This window comes from Uloborus diversus, chromosome 8, assembly GCF_026930045.1.
Source record: "Uloborus diversus isolate 005 chromosome 8, Udiv.v.3.1, whole genome shotgun sequence".
Lineage (NCBI taxonomy): Eukaryota > Metazoa > Arthropoda > Arachnida > Araneae > Uloboridae > Uloborus > Uloborus diversus.
The window spans coordinates 9,999,261-10,015,502 of record NC_072738.1 but is presented as its reverse complement, the minus strand read 5'-3'; the positions used below and the strand labels follow the sequence as shown (position 1 = coordinate 10,015,502).

The following is a 16,242-nucleotide window of genomic DNA, read 5'->3' as shown; positions in this document are numbered from 1 at the left end:
GTTGCCAAGGCAATTCGCGTCGTCTGTGTAGGGATAGTGCCTGTAAAGTTCCTTACGTTTAATATGCTGGAAACAATATTTTCATAAAATTTATCTTCTGAAGTGCGTTAACTCCTTCATTTCCAAATGGTGGACAGATTGGAAGCGGGGATAGAGAAGATTTTAGGGGGACTTGCCGTCGAAGATGAATCAGCGGCATATGTGAATTACACCCTTGCCGATCAAAATGAAGACCTGGGTAAATAAAACATTCCTTTTTCGATTGTTAGGTGTTATTAATTCATTCAACGTTTATAAACTTGCATCTTGTTATGTAATTTTGATATTTGAGAGCATTTTGTCAAAGATAGTATGTTATCCTGTCAGAAAAATGTCATAAGAAAAAAAAAAAAACAAATAGCGTTTATAAATCTATATTAAAGTTATTTCTGACAAGTAGAATATTTCCAAACGCATATATTTCCGTTAATTATTTTTTTGTTATTTCTACAAGTTTTAAAGGAATTGGCTGTCAAAATTTTCATTATGAAAGGGTAGGTAAACAGAAACTTTTTATGTACTTTGAATAAATGGACATTTATATGATACGTATTTAAAGCGTTTTACTCTCATTTTGTTCACATATCATGTTTTAATATTTATGGATTTTAAATAAGTAATTTCTATGGCTTTCCGTTTCAATCCAATATTTTAATTTGAAACTCAAAATGTACTACAACTTTGTTTTCAGTAAGTCAAAAAATATTAAATTCATCTCAGGGAAGGGTGGGCTTTATAAGGTTCTCTGATCCCAATTTTTTAGTGTTGTCATTGGGGGGAAGGGGGGGGGAATGTTTGGGGAAGCTTCCTTTGGCATTTGGGCGAAAACACCAAAAGAGAAATTGGTTTTGAAACGATTTGCTTTACTTTTGTAGTATAAAACCAAATATTTTGGGAAACAGATTCCCCCACAGCTACAGAGATATGAGAGAAGACTCATTCCTGGGCGTGTCGTAAAAGGGGTGCTGTTGATGGGGTGCATCATCTCTGGGGGGGGGGGGGAGAGTACCCCCTGAAAAATACTTTTACTTTTGATTTTAAATAAGCCCAATGAGTTACTTTCTACAAGCTTCTATTGATATTGACACATCATTTAGTAATGATTTTTCTTAAACTGGTTCATTAAGTCAATATTGTGCTGCTATTTGATTGACCAGATGATTTCACGAACAGAGTTCATTTCACATATCAGATATGTTTTACATAGATAGTTAATCAAATTAATTACCTTTTTTTTTGTATTAAAACTTTGCAGTTATTAACTGCAAAAAACATTTAGAAAAATTTCGGTACCTAAAACATGTATGTTTGTTTTCTTATTGTTGTGATTATTACAATTTTTTTTTGAGGAAAAATGAAATTGTTTGCAAGGGATTTGGCCCTAAAATTTCCATTCTTTTGCCGTGTATCTGGTTAGAGATCATTCCAAGGGCAGGCTTGAATAAAGCATAATTAAAAGTCTGAACTTGAATAATTTCTGTAAAATTTGCTGCAAAATGGTTTTGTATGTCTACTGAAGTTCTATATCGCTATCAACAGCAAAAGGTAAAGTAAGATAGAATGGAGTGCCCCTATGAGACTATTATGGTGACTGAAACTTAATGATTACATATATATAAGTTAGGGTGTCCCAAAAAAATGAAAGTCGTTTTTTTTAAACGCATACCTTCCTATTTTTTTCCTTTTATATCAAAACCGTTGTAAAAAAAGTTTCATGCAATTTGAAGCACGGTAACCCGTGCCGACTTGCGCCTAAAGGCCTAAACGTGTAAATAGCACGTGTATTCATAAGCAAGGGAACGCTGGCAATGCGATACTTTGCGAAGCTCAAAACAGCTGTAAATAGTACACAGAAAACAAATGAAAACAGAAAAATATATGTTGGGGGAGGAGGGGGGCTTATCCTTGGCAATTTGCAAGCCGTCAAACATGTCAGTACGAATACATTCCGGTCAGCGAGTGCAGTATCGTCCTTCCATAGGGAACGAAACATGGCAGTGGATTTGCAAAGTTTGAAAAAAGAGATATTTTTAATAGGAGTCTTAAAACACCAAACTACGGGCTTGAAACTTCTCTCTAATGGACAAGTTCTGTCTGTTTTGTTTTATAACATTCGAGAAGTAAATTTAACCATCAGTAAAAGTGCAAATCTCGCTATTCGGGAATGCATCATCTTTTGGGAAAAGGCACGCGTTCCCACCAAATTGTTGCTAAATTGTGTGAATAAACTTAAAAACCTGTATCAAATTTGGAGAGACTTACAAAAAAAAAAAAGGCAAAGAAACTGCAGGAAGTATTCAGGCAGAGCCAACAAGAATTTGAGAGTAATTTAAACAATTTATTCAATATTGCACATGCTGATGCACTTTAAGTAATCAAAATAGAGGAAGATGAGAATCTCTTGCAACTCCAAACAGAGCCTGGCCGACGTGGTCACTTTAGGTGAAGTGAATAAAAAACTGGCCGACAAAGAGGAAAAGGCTCGACTTTGAGCTGTCAAAGAAGAGAACAGACGCATTAAATACGATTCCGCTTCCACATCCTCAGAATTGTATGAACCTGTACAAGAAGATTCCTCTTCAAGCTCTAGTGAAAATATTAATTCAGAAGATTTCCCTGAAACATATAAATCAGTACCTGAAACAAGTTTATCAGAACCTGGAACAAGTATATTAGAACCTTTAACAATATATCAGAACCTGGAAAAAGTATTCCGGAACCTGGAACAAGTATTATCAGAACCTGCAACAAGTATTATCAGAACCTGCAACAAGTAAATACGTAATGAGGAGCGATTTTATTACTCCAAAGTCAGTGGACAGGTGTCCAAGTATGCGAGATTATGTGTTTATCTTGAAGCTACTATTGATGCACTTGGGTGTAACATTGATGAATTTCCCATTGGTAAGTCTTCAATTCAAAGAATTCGAATGAAAAGCGTAAGAAGCACGAGGAAAGAATAAAAATTGGTTTTCAGTACGAGGTACCATATGTAGTGAATTTACCTTGGTATATGAAAACTGTTGCCTGCTTTGAGTGCTCAAAAATTAAAAGAAGATCGCTTATCTTTAGTTATTTTATATGGATATGACGAACAACTCATCGCCGAGTCTAAACTAGATAATTCTACAGGAAAAGAACAAACACCGGCTGTTTGAAAGGCAGTTTTAGATTGGAATGTCGGAGACAAAGTTAAAACTCTCTGCTGTGATACTACAGCTTCCAAAACAGGTTCTTTAAGTGGTTCTTGCGCTATTCTTGAGCAAAAATTTGATAAAGAAGTGCTTTCCTTTGCTTGCCGCCATCATATATATGAACTGATTTATCTGCGGAGTTGTTCTGAACTGTACCCTAACTTGGAAAATTTATTTGACTTTTACCGTGCTGAACTTGCTAATATTACGGTCAGGGATGACTATCAAGAGTTGATAGAACTCTATATCATATTTTTAGGTGGAGATACCGAAAATGAATTTAAAATAAGACCACCGGGAGCCATGCACCAAGCTCGATGGATGGCTTGAGCGATTTACTCCCTAAAACTATTACTATTTAGCTCACAACTAAAATTAGATACGAAGAGAAATGAAGTATTGTTTGATATCTCCTTGTTTGTAGTGACAATATACGTGAAACCATGGCTTCAATGCATTTTGGCAGTCAAAGCACCCAACAAAGGTTTGTGCTTTTTGAAAAAGGTGAGCGAAAATGTGGACCCAATTAGTTATCTCAAAAGCTGCTCTACAAAAATTCATCCAGCTTTTATGGTATGGTCAATATTTCAATGGTATATTCCATTCCTTGATGTAAAAAAGACTGTCTCAATGCTTAAAGCAGTAAACGATACAGCTGAAAGAGCGGTAAAAATGATGCAGGACTTTCATGGTTTGCTAACAGCTGATGAGGAACAAAAACAATTTGTGTTACGTTGCATTCAAGAGCAGCGGAAGCTCTATCCTGACTGAAAAACAAACATTGAAATAAAAATATGTGCAGTAATGTTTCTTGTAGTCTAATATTGCTGTAAATATCTGCTTTAAATAAATTGATGTCGTGTGTAGTAAGGAATTATACAGTTAGCAATCTTTCTACGTTAGTCGCCGTACAGGATTTCAGGTCCAACTTTGGCCTCAAGTCGGCACGGGTTCCCGTTATTTTATTGCAATAAAACTTTTTTCTCATGTTTCTGAGGTGAAAAGGAAAAACTTTGGAGGGTATGCGTATTCGATTTCAAAAATTTTTTTTTCGCCATTATATCTTGGGACACCCTAATATAAGTCCCATTTCCTATGTAACAGAAGCTACTCAGAGTAGCATTTAGAGGGGTCAGCAGTTGACTTTGAGAAATTAGTGTATTTACATATAAGAGGTCATTGATTTGTTTTTTGTTTTTTTGGTATGATTTGCCGCCCCCCCCCCTCCCCTGGAAAACATCAAAATGACGAGCCTGAAGCTACCGCCGCTCAATCAACAGAATCTAGACATGCTACAGAAATAAGACTAGGGTTGATGAAAAACTTTAAAAAAGATATTAAAACCGTCTGCAATTTGAGAAATTTTTCTACAAACTGTTGGCAGATTCATCTACATTGACTGGATCCAAAACCAGATCTGTCCAAGCTGGGCAGATCTGATTTTGGAGGGTGTCATAAGTGAGTCTCTCTTACCATGAATCAAGGTCTGGGGCCAATGTTTTGAAATATAAGCCCCGAAATAACTTTAGGCTATCTTTGATCAATCAAAGGAAGGTCATGACCTCTGAACTCTTCCTGTGAGCTTGTATCATTTTATGCACATAGCAAATAAATGACTGACTACAAAGTTAAATATTTTGAATCACAGACTTTTCAGTATTTATATGCAGGCCCATCATTTCTAATTTTTTCAGGGGAAGGGGCAAAGGTTATATACTTATTGCGAATTTTATCGGTTATATTTTAAACAACGGAAATCATTCCCACCTATATGAGAATTTTTTTTTTCAAAGCCAGGGGACGGGGGCTAATTGACCCCCTTAAATGACGGACCTGTTTATATGTTGTTCAAGTAATTTTATTTAAAAAAATTTCTTAGTTAAATTCTAAGGAAAATAATGTGGAAATTACAGCTATATTTTATATAAAGAAATTGCATTGTTATTCTTGAATTACATTTTCTGATTGTCATGTTTCTAACATTCTGAAGACTGCATAATTATATATATATATATAATAATTACAATAAAAGTGAAAAATATTGAAAAGACCATACCAAAAGCCCATAGATGCGCATTGCAGCAAAACTAAAATGCCAAGTAAATATAAACAATATGCAAGCCAAATTCCAAGTATTAAATAATTTATACAAAGAATAATGATGAGAAAAGGGAAAAAGGAAATTCTCATCATTATTCTTTATATAAATTGTTTAATATTTGGCATTTGGCTTTCATATTGTATATATATATATATATATATATATATATATATATATATATATATATATATATATATATATATATATATATATATATATATATGTGTGTGTGTATATATAAATGTTCTTACTAATACAATTATAATATATATAATTGTATTAGTATGAACATTTTTAACAACAAAAGTTGCACATTTCCCATTTATAAAACTACAGTTTTTGCCCCAAAACCTGAGTTAAGGCAAAATTGAAAGCAATACCAATCAGGAGCATTCATTGTTTTCCAATTTATATTCAGAACCTAATTTACCTTTATATTTACGAGGCTTGACATAGGAACGCCAAAAATTATAGACCGTGTAGAAGAGAAGTTAATGTATGGAGTATTGTTTTTGCTGTTCTTTGCATAACTTGCATCAAGTACCCTTTGACCCCGCATCACCCCCAAAAATATTCAAACTGATGGTTTTGATGTGATTTGTACTATCATTTATTACTGTCTTGTAATTTGTTTGGACTGTTTACATCCAAAATGTACTTTTATGTCAACATGCTAATAACGGATGTCCTACTTTTAGGATTATTACTTTGAAACTCTTTCTCTTCAAATGTAATCATGAAAATTGCTAACAAAGTTCTCTTATTAAAAAATGGTAAAATTATTTAAAAAGTAAATGTTTATAATAATAACTACTTACCTGCCATTATGTCCCTCCAAACTTAAAATTTTGGATGGAGGAATTCTCAATTTAATTAATATGAAACGTCAAATTTTACCTAATGATAAAATACAAGTCTGTTCACACGAGAGACATTAGGCGTTTTTAAAATTATGTTGCACTGTTGTTTCCAAATTTTCTGATTAAGAAATTGTTTTCAGAGGTTCCAGCATGGGTGCTCATGTGGGGGGGGGGGCAGTGTGAGCTCAAGCCCCCCTCCCTTTGACATTAAAAACTTTCTTGCTTTTAGTACTTTTTTCTTTGTAAAATGTAAAAACATTTCTTCTCCAGCCATTAATGAATAAGTTATTAAAAGTGTCAAACTTTATTGACGCTAATCTGTACTGAAATCGGTTTCTGTGGGGAAAATATCCTGCTAAACCATGGAGAAAATATCTGAGCCCCCCCCCCCCTTAAATTTTGCATATGAGGGCCCATGGGTCCCAGCGACCCTTGGCGCTTCTATTAGCCTACCACATTTAAAGGGATTTGATGAGGAAAAGAAGCAATTTCTACTAACACATCATCAAAATTTATATCATGTGATGAGTAAAACTCATGGACAGATGTGCACACCAAGGGGTCATGGCAAAGACTGCATCATACAAATTTTTAAAAGTACTTAAGGGACATTTTCTCCTTTTTTTTGGGGGGGGGGGGGACATGTTTGTGAGTTCCCACATGACAAACTTCCTTGAGATTAGGATTCGAAAAGCTTACTTTCCTAACTTACTTGAACCCCAAAATGAGTTTTATGGGATTCTGTCTATAAAAGGGGATGGCTATTCATCTCTTTTATGTCTGGAAATTTCGCTGAAATATTGCTGTTACATTCACTACCAGTAACAGCAATTGGGGCTTATAAGTGGAGGGGGGGGGGCAAAAAAAAAGACAAGTAAAAGTTATGGGAGTTTTAGCGGCAGCAAAAAATGAAAACAAAAAGAAAAAAAACCATTCGGAATTTTCAAAATTAATTTGAATTCTGAAATTATGTTTTTCGCAATCACGAGTTGCGGCAGGACCCTACTCATTGGTTACTACCCCATTCGCTTGTTTCTTGAAATGGTTTCTGTCTTGGCGCGGTTACGTGTGTATAGTTGTGTGTGTGCATAGACCTGTGTGTACGCACGCTGGCGTGTATGTATGTGTGTAAAGGCGCGCGTGTGTGTGTATGAGCGTGCATGTGTGTAGCATATGGACGCCACCGACCAGGAGCAGCGGCTACCGGGAGGACAGTGGCGTAGCTAGACCCGACTTTCGGGGGGGGGGGGGTTACTTCTTATATATATATATATATATATATATATATATATATATATAATAATATATATATATATATATATATAATATATATATATGTATAATCGCTTGGAATTTTTCCCTTTTCTTCTTTTTTTTTTCTTTCTCTTCTCGCTTCTTTTTCTCTTTTTTTTGAGACTAACTTTTCGGGGGGGGGGTTTTGTCCCCCAAACCCCCCCCCCCCCTTAGCTACGCCCCTGCGGGAGGAGTCCCGCCTGCAGAGGACAGTGGGGTTGAAAAGGGAACCAGACATCAAGGATGGTCAGATGAAAACAATTAGCAATCAAGATTTCTCAAAAAGTACAAAATTTTGTTAGGGCTGGTTTTGACATTAAAAAGCAGATAAGTGGAAATTGATGCGAGTCTTAACTCCCGTTTTTCTTAAGATTGTGATGAATTTTGTGTAAGATAACTTTCTCCGAAGAAGCACTTAGACATGAATTAGGCTTACATTATTCACCCCGAAGAATTTTGAGGCATCACAAACACAGGGTATATATTTTTTTAAACAAGTATGGCTTGTCTAACTAAAACAGTTGATTTACTAATGTCTAAACAATGAATACATAAACTAAAAGTCAAGTGCTAAATAATGTTTCGCCAACAAATATACAAAGTAAAACGAATAATTTTGTTCGGAAAATTTTGACATTTCTGCTTTTTTAAAAATAATTTCAAGTTTTGGTTTCTTAATTGGAAAATAAAATAAGTAAATTCATCTCAAAAAAGGGGAGTTGGGTTGCCCCCCGAATCATCGTTACTGTTTACTATTATTGATCATGATATCAAGGAAGTATCCAGAGTTTGGCAGGGTTCAGTTTTGGAGGATGGTCTCATTTTCAGACACAAGTGAAACATTCTGGTAAAATATGGGATTTGTTGTTTTTTCTTTTTTTAAGTATAAAGTACCTTGAATGCAACTTTAGGCTACTTTGCTTGCTTAAAAGGATGCCCTATGGATCTGCTTGAGTGACATATGGAGCTAAGGCAATAATTTGATTTTAAAGTTGATGTCTGCCACATCAGCAAAAGTTTTCATATTGAGCAGATGTGGAGAAAACTGACTTTGCTTGAAATTCTTTTCCTCTGGTAATATAAATTGGGTTGCTGTCACGCCATCATTTATAGGAGTTAGTAGGGGTCAATTGACCCTTTCCCTGACTTTGAGAAATCAATGTATTTGCATTTTAGTGGGCATAATTTTTGTTGTTTTTTGATATAAAATGCATTGAGTTTGTACAATCCCCCCTCCCCCCATGGACAACTTTGAAATTGTACACCGGGTTGCTGCATTCAAAATAGTTTTTGCCCAAACACAGGACAAAATTCTGTAACACCTTATACAGTAAAACCTGTCTACAACAATACTGTTGGGCCCTAAAAAAATAATGTTATAGACAGTTTGATTATTCATGCTGACATTTTGCTGGGGCCAAAAAAAAAAAGAAATATTGTTATAGACAGGCTATCGTTATAGACAGTATTGTTATACACAGGTTTCACTGTATTAAGATAGTAATTTAACTCTTTAATTAGTGTTGTTAAATTCCCAAAATAAACCATGGAGCATTCCTCTGTCGTGTGTGTGATGCAATTATAGACAAAATTCGTACATAAAAGGATGATTTTCTGTACATTCTGTCTTAATCTTAGTATTTTAAGGCTAAAATATATTCTATGAACAAGTTTTCAGTATGCTCCAGTCAAAGATGCCAATGTAATTATTTTTCTTCTAAAAAAGGCCCATCATTAGTTATCACCCATGTGGGACAAAATTTCTTAGTGTATTTTATTGACCGTTTTCATTGTTCCCTGCAATGTTTTGAAATGAAATGAATATCCACTATTTTCTTCTCCCACCTGACCTACTATAATGTATAATGGGAAGGAATATCTCCCGTGTGTCCTCCCGTGTGTCACTGGTGTTTGGCCTTATCTCCTCAAACTTTCAGGAGAGTATCTATTTGGGCTTGGGTGTCCACCTATAGGAGGTCATGGCGCAGGCTGCGAAATTGAAATTTTTAGGAGAAGTTGTTTTGTGGGACATTTTTCTCTTTTTTGGGGGGAAGGGGATCCGCCCTTGCTCTTGAGGTAGGCACCCCTGATTACTGTCTTTCACAAATGATGTCACACTTTTATCAATATTTTTTAAAGGTTTCACACTTCACCTTACCCCCTCCCTTTTTTACACGTCAAGATGTTTTTCACATGCATATTCCCATTAAAAAATGCATGATGTCACACTTCCTGGTGCCCTCTCTTTTCCCCTTGTCCTTGTTTCATAACTCCCCTCAAAACGTGACATCATTTGTAGACAACCCCTATGACCCAAGGGCTCTCTGTGTTACATTAAAAATTAGAATTAAAACTTAGAAAATTGTTTGTCCCAGTGGTTAAAGATTAAGATCAAGTTTGGTTGCATTGAACCTGGACCTGATGAGTTTTCCAACTAAAAGAAAAAAATGTGTGGGGAAGGGGGTGCATTACTTTGTCTATAATTTTGCATTTGTCCCTCCCCCCCCCATGCATAAATTAAAAGAAAAAAAAAACAGAATGTACACATAAAGTATAGTAGTTTTTTTTACAAAAGTTACATTTGAAGAATAATTAATTACAATAAGGCATATCTGATTTCCTATAAATTACCTATGGTTTACTCACTTTTTGAGATCTTAATCTATTGTGCAATTTTTTACACATAATATGGAATGTAGAAAAACAAATTCATTCCATGTTGAATTTGGAGGACAGCTAAGTGAGTAGTTATTCAAAAGGAAGAAATAAAACCTACAAATCTCATTTGACTTTACTTGAACTTCTGAATGTTTTAACTATCAGCAACCCCCTGCAGAAATAATTCCTTATTCCGGGGAGAACCTTTTAATTTTAGAAAAGTGCATTCTGCCATTAATTTTAGGAAAGATTATCTTGCGCTTAATTTTAAATGCAACGAAACTAGGTAAAATTCTGGTTTATCAGCTTGTAGCCATTCTTTACCCTGCTTCTCTTGATAGGCTGATAATACCTTGCCCATATGTAATGGATCCATCAAATTTGAAACTAAATGAACGGTTCTGTTGCCCTAATCCAATCCATCATCTTTTTAATTTGTTCTCGAAATGGCAATAATTATCACTGCTGTCAACTAGATCTATCCTGATTTGAACATCAGTAGAGAAGTTAGCTGAATTGAACTGCGTCTTGTCTAATCCCGCAGAAAGTTCCTTTGATTGGTTTTACAAGGACAAACACTCTTATTGCATTCCAACATTTCTTAAAATTTTACCCATGTTGGATTATGTTAGTTACTTTTTGTTCTGTTACTTTTCTCAAAGGCTAAAGTAATTTAAACTTAGTCATTAAAGAGGCTTAAGCCTTAGAGAAAAGTTGTAGCATTGAAATGCTCCATAAAGATAAAAATAAGTTTATTACAAATGGGGGGGGAGGGATTTATAGTAATAAATATTTTAATTAATACTAACTTCTTAATACTGCTGCTAAAGTATCAATTTCAAATATCGCCGACTAGTTCTAAAACTTAGAAGTGAAAAAACAACTATTTGGTTTTGAAATGGACAGATTACCTTTCTGAAAGAATAAACAGTCGGAAATAAACCAGATTTTTTCAAAAAAAGAAGAAAAGAAAAGAAAATCGGGGCGTTTTTGAAAACCCCGCACTTTTTCTGAGCCCCTTCCCCCCTCCAATTATTCTGTCAGTTTTTTTTTTTTTTTTTTTGGCTTTTATTCAAAAGAAAGGGGGTGGATAGCTTTAAGTGGGCCATTGACCTTAATTGGGGACTAATAAATTGACTAGAACCAGCCTAGCTGGGCCAAGAGCCTGTTGCTGATCGTCACATTTGTATTTGTTAAGAAAGGGCGGGGGGAATCCCAAAATGGGGTTGGGTGTTATAAAATAAGCCCAGATTTCGCCAATCCTACTGATATAGCTCCCTTTTCTATAAAGAAACCAAAATTATATGCCATATAAATAGGCTTGCCAGATTTCTGAATTGTTCATTCGGGACGAGGGAATATACCTGTCACCTCCCCCCTCCCCAGCGTCGCAAGTATTTAAAAAATTACACACGTGTGACTGAATTTTGGAGTGTTTTACAAAGCAGTTTATTCTCAATACTGTGAATATATGGTTACTAATTATTAACCTGAAACAGAGCTAATAAAAAATTTTATAAGCAGATAAAATCTGAACATTTCTTTTGTTGGAAGTAAATAGTTACAATTTTTTTTTAGTTTAAAAAAACACTTTAATTGAGGAATAAAAAAAATTAACATTTAAATTTAGATATACTTTTCATTTTTTAAGACTCTTTTAGACTCTTTTTTGGTTTTAATCTTGTAAAAATCCTCACAAGCTAATCCGGTATTTATTTTGCAAGTTAATGTTACAAATGGTTAAGTAATTATCCTAAACAATCCTTCGCAGTTAATTATTTTTAAACCTTTTTTGTCATTTGTAATCAAATTCATCTTTTTCCGGGACATGAAGTAAACCGGCCGGGACGCCTGGATTTTGTCTGAAAACCGGGACTGTCCCGGTCAAACTGGGTCGTCTGGCAAGCCTACATATAAACAGCTCAATGCACTGCATATTTTTGTGTTTCAGAAGAAGTTTGTTTACTCATGGTTCATAGATGCTACAACATCGGGTCTTTATAGGAAATGCGCTATTAAACTCAAGTGCATAGATTCAGCGAAGCGTGTCATATGCTTGCTAAACTCTAAAGAATCTTTAAGTTCTGTTTTTCGGATAAAATCAAAAAAAAAAAAAAAAAAAGTTTAAAACCTTAACCTGATATTTGCTGTGTAAAAATATTCTAAACCTCTGCATTTATAAATACAAATATATACCTTATTTGTAAAATGCTCATTAAAGTATTATTCGTTGCCTATTTTCGTACGATAACATTGCAATGCATGTTTGCAAGATGAAGCAAGAAAACCAATCTGAATAGTTAAACAAACTCTTATATAAATAGCCCATTCCTCAGCGTTTACTCGCATTCCTTTATGCATGAATAGCTCATACGTTTGGTTTGATTTCCGGTAAGTTTTTTCTATTACGGAATTTTATGTGTTTGATGAATAAATAAACAAGATCGATTGATTTTGCTACATCCTCCTTCCCGAAACCTTAACTGGAATTTTTCTTTGATAGCCATAGTCGTTTTCAGTTCAATCGATTAGTTTTGCGCACGGATGCTGTGTGGTTATTTTTATCGCCGATTCATCATCAATCTTCTAGAATTAGTGTTTTCAAATTGTGTTCATTCGTGTATTTAAAAACAGTAATTCTTTTAAAGATAATGTTTTTAAATATTTGTAGTGTTAAGAGTTTTTTTTATTATTGAGCAATCACGATTGCTTATTGCTTTCATTTGACTGTTTTTGACGTTCCTTTGATTTTTCCCACCGCCACCCTCCGCAAATTCACCGTCGACGGGCTCCTCACGATGTTGCACCTCTAGCGAAAACCGTCTCCAGGTTTCGTCAATATCCTACACTTACAAGCATACATACACGCACCTACACACATACATACACCTACACACACACACTCATGCCTGCACACCGACACAAACACATATGCCTACACACACATACACATACTCCCCCCACACACACACACACAACTACCCACACACTCATGCCTGCACACAGACACAAACACACATGCCTACACACACACACATACCCCCCACACACAAACACGCTTACATATACACACACACACTCGTGATTGCGAAAAACATAATTTGAATTCAAGATGACAAAATTCAAATTAATTTTTTTTTTATTGAGTTTTTTTCCTAATGAAGTGGGCATAAAAGCCCATCTACTAACAATCTGCAACTACAAATAATAATAATTTCTGAATTATTTGCTGGGAAATTTGATGTGATTGAAAAATTTAGGATTTTTCCTGGTTCACTAAACTTTAAAACTGCTGTAATAAAAAAAAACTAGTATGTTGTGGCCATTACGAAACTTTCTTCTATATTTTTCCTTTTTCTGATCCCTCCCCATGCTTGACGAGGAAGCAATATTCCTAACAAAAACAAAATTACACATGCAAAAACTTGACGACCATCCCAATGTCTGAATTATTGTAAAAACAAAACAAAGAGCGAAAATTGAAAGTTACTTTAAAAGCCTTACTTGAATTAATTACAAATATTTTATTTATTAACAAACATAAGATGGCAACAGTTAAAAATTTTAAATCATTGAGATAATATTTCCGATCATTTCCATACAATTAAAATCACGAGAAATACGCAGACGACAATCTATTACGATTTATCTTTCTTATTGTTGCATTAATAAAACTATTTTTATTCGCAAAAAAAAAAAAAAAATCAACACCTCTTGGAGCGATTGGAGTCAAAATTGAACCAAAGCCTGTTTACGTATGGATTCACATATATTCCAAATTTCAACCAGAACGTAGCATTACTTCTTGAGATAGGGCACTCACAATGGAAAAAAAGAACGGGCGATTGCGCTACCCCCTTTTTAGCTGTTGACACCAAAATAAAATCAGCTCTTATACCCACTAAGGGCTACTTGTCAAAAATTTTTTGTTTGATTCCGTTCGTTATTTCTTGAGATACAGCAGTCACAATTGACGACAAAAAACGTTCTATAACTCAACCCCCGTTTGAGCTATTGACACCAAAATTGAATCAGCACCTGCTCCTGTTAGGGGCAACATATGGACCAAATTTTGTTTGATTCCGCCGGTTACTTCCTGAGGAATAGCAAGCACGCGTAACTCTAAAAACGTCCCATTGCTCCACCCCCCTTGGAGGAATTCACGCCAAAAACGAATGGGCACAAGTTCACATAGGGGCACATATGTGTACCAAATTTCGTTCAATTTCATGCGGTAGTTTTTGCTGTAGAGCGGCCACAAAAAACTGGTCACACACAGACGTGACACACACACACACATACACACACACAGACAGACAGACATTTTCCAAAAATAGTCGAAATGGACTCAGCACACCTCAAAACGTTCGAATCCGTCAAAATTCGAAATTCGAAAATTTGCACGAATCCAATACTTTCTTCTATATATTAGATATAGAAGAAAGTAAAAAGGAGACTTAACATTTTGCCATTTGACCACTGAAATGCTGCTTTCAAATGTGCGGAATCGCCCATCAAAATTGGACAAATTAAATGAAATTTTATGGAGGTCACAGTGACTTCCCACCGAGGCGTTCCTTTTTACCGCATTTGAGGCAGTGAGAAGCAAAGGGATGTAAGTGGACTAATTAAAGTTTCTAGTAAAACGCGTTTAAAGTTGAAATCCTAGGTCGACTTTTCATCGATTTTTTTTTTCTAAATCTTGCTGTACAGCAGCACCTACCAGTTCTACTAGTGCCATCTCTTGCCCTAAAACAGAGAGGTTTTCTAACCATTTATAGTGACTTTCTTGAAATTTTTAATTTTTGCCAGTTTTTTCCCTTTGCTTCTCACTGGCTCATTTGATCTTGCTTACTTTTTGTTTATTCCATTAAGCGACAAACGGATTACAAAGCCAAACGTTACATTTCTGGTAATTATATTGTAACGGATTCGGTGCGACTTCCACTTTCTTGAAATGAAGACACAGTTCTTGATAAAAACACAGGAAATTTATTTACACTATGTACAGAAAAGATCTTCAACAACTGCTAAATTATTCATCAGCAATTAAGCAATTATCACACAACACCGTAAACTCAACGTTTACACACGTATTTACTTCCAAATACGAAAACAACACAGCGAAATGCCTCGCTATAAACAGAGCAAATACACACTCTCAGTTCGAAATCCTCAATCGAAAAACTCCGTTTATCCATCGCTAACGGCTTTTATAAACATCCAAGAATTTTCCACAACATTCTTTCTGCTTCGAGAAATGCGTAGACCGTTATCAAATTTTATCAATGAAAATAAAAAGAATAGGGGGTTGTATACTTTAGCCATATGTTAAGGGGTTGTATATTCATTACGGGAAATTATTTACAGGTTACGTTACTACAATAATTACTATTTACAGGATTTGTAACATTGCCCCCTTCCTAAGGACTGCACGTCCCGGGCAGTACAATCCCCAGAAAGGGTGCCAAACTTCTATCACAAGTTCACAATTACACACATTAAATAATAACCAATAGTGCAAAGGAAACACAATAATAACAAGAAATATTACTAAACATTAAAAGCAAAAATTAATTATCTACAACTTTTATGTTATCAACCATTGTTGTTTACGTAATACACATGAACTATGGCCATAGTATGGGGCTAACCGATCATAATGTACAACCCTAGGTTTTGCATTAGGTGATTTTTGGATCCTCACTACGACGTCATTTAGTCGGTTAAGGACTTTGTAGGGTCCATCCCAATGCGACTGCAATTTGGGTGACAGACCTTTCCGTCGGATGGGATTCCATAACCAAACCTTGTCGCCTTCGTTGAATTCATGTCCAGTAGACCTTGTGTCGTATCGGGTCTTCATCTTCTCCGCCGCGATGTTGATTCGCTCTCGTGCGAAGTTATGAACGTCTTCCAACCGGGCCTGGAGATCCTGGATGTACTCCTCAGGCGATGAAGGCGCATCCGGAGGACGACCGAAGACGAGATCACAAGGTAGCCGAAGCTCTCGTCCGAAGAGCATCTGAGATGGGGCAAATCCGGTAGTCTCGTGGACAGCACTTCGGTAGGCCAGCAGGAACAAAGGTAGCTTCTT

General features: G+C 35.4%; 1 protein-coding gene across 1 annotated transcript in view; it reads left to right on the top strand.

The window, feature by feature from the left end:
• Positions 1-21: 21 nt before the first annotated feature.
• The window catches only part of LOC129227688 (8-oxo-dGDP phosphatase NUDT18-like), an 82,530-nt gene continuing 66,309 nt past the window's right edge, over positions 22-16,242 (top strand). The window contains exon 1 of the mRNA XM_054862281.1: positions 22-238. Within this exon, the coding sequence (XP_054718256.1) occupies positions 127-238 (112 nt within the window). The 5' untranslated portion in view covers positions 22-126. The remainder of the gene's footprint in view (positions 239-16,242) is intronic.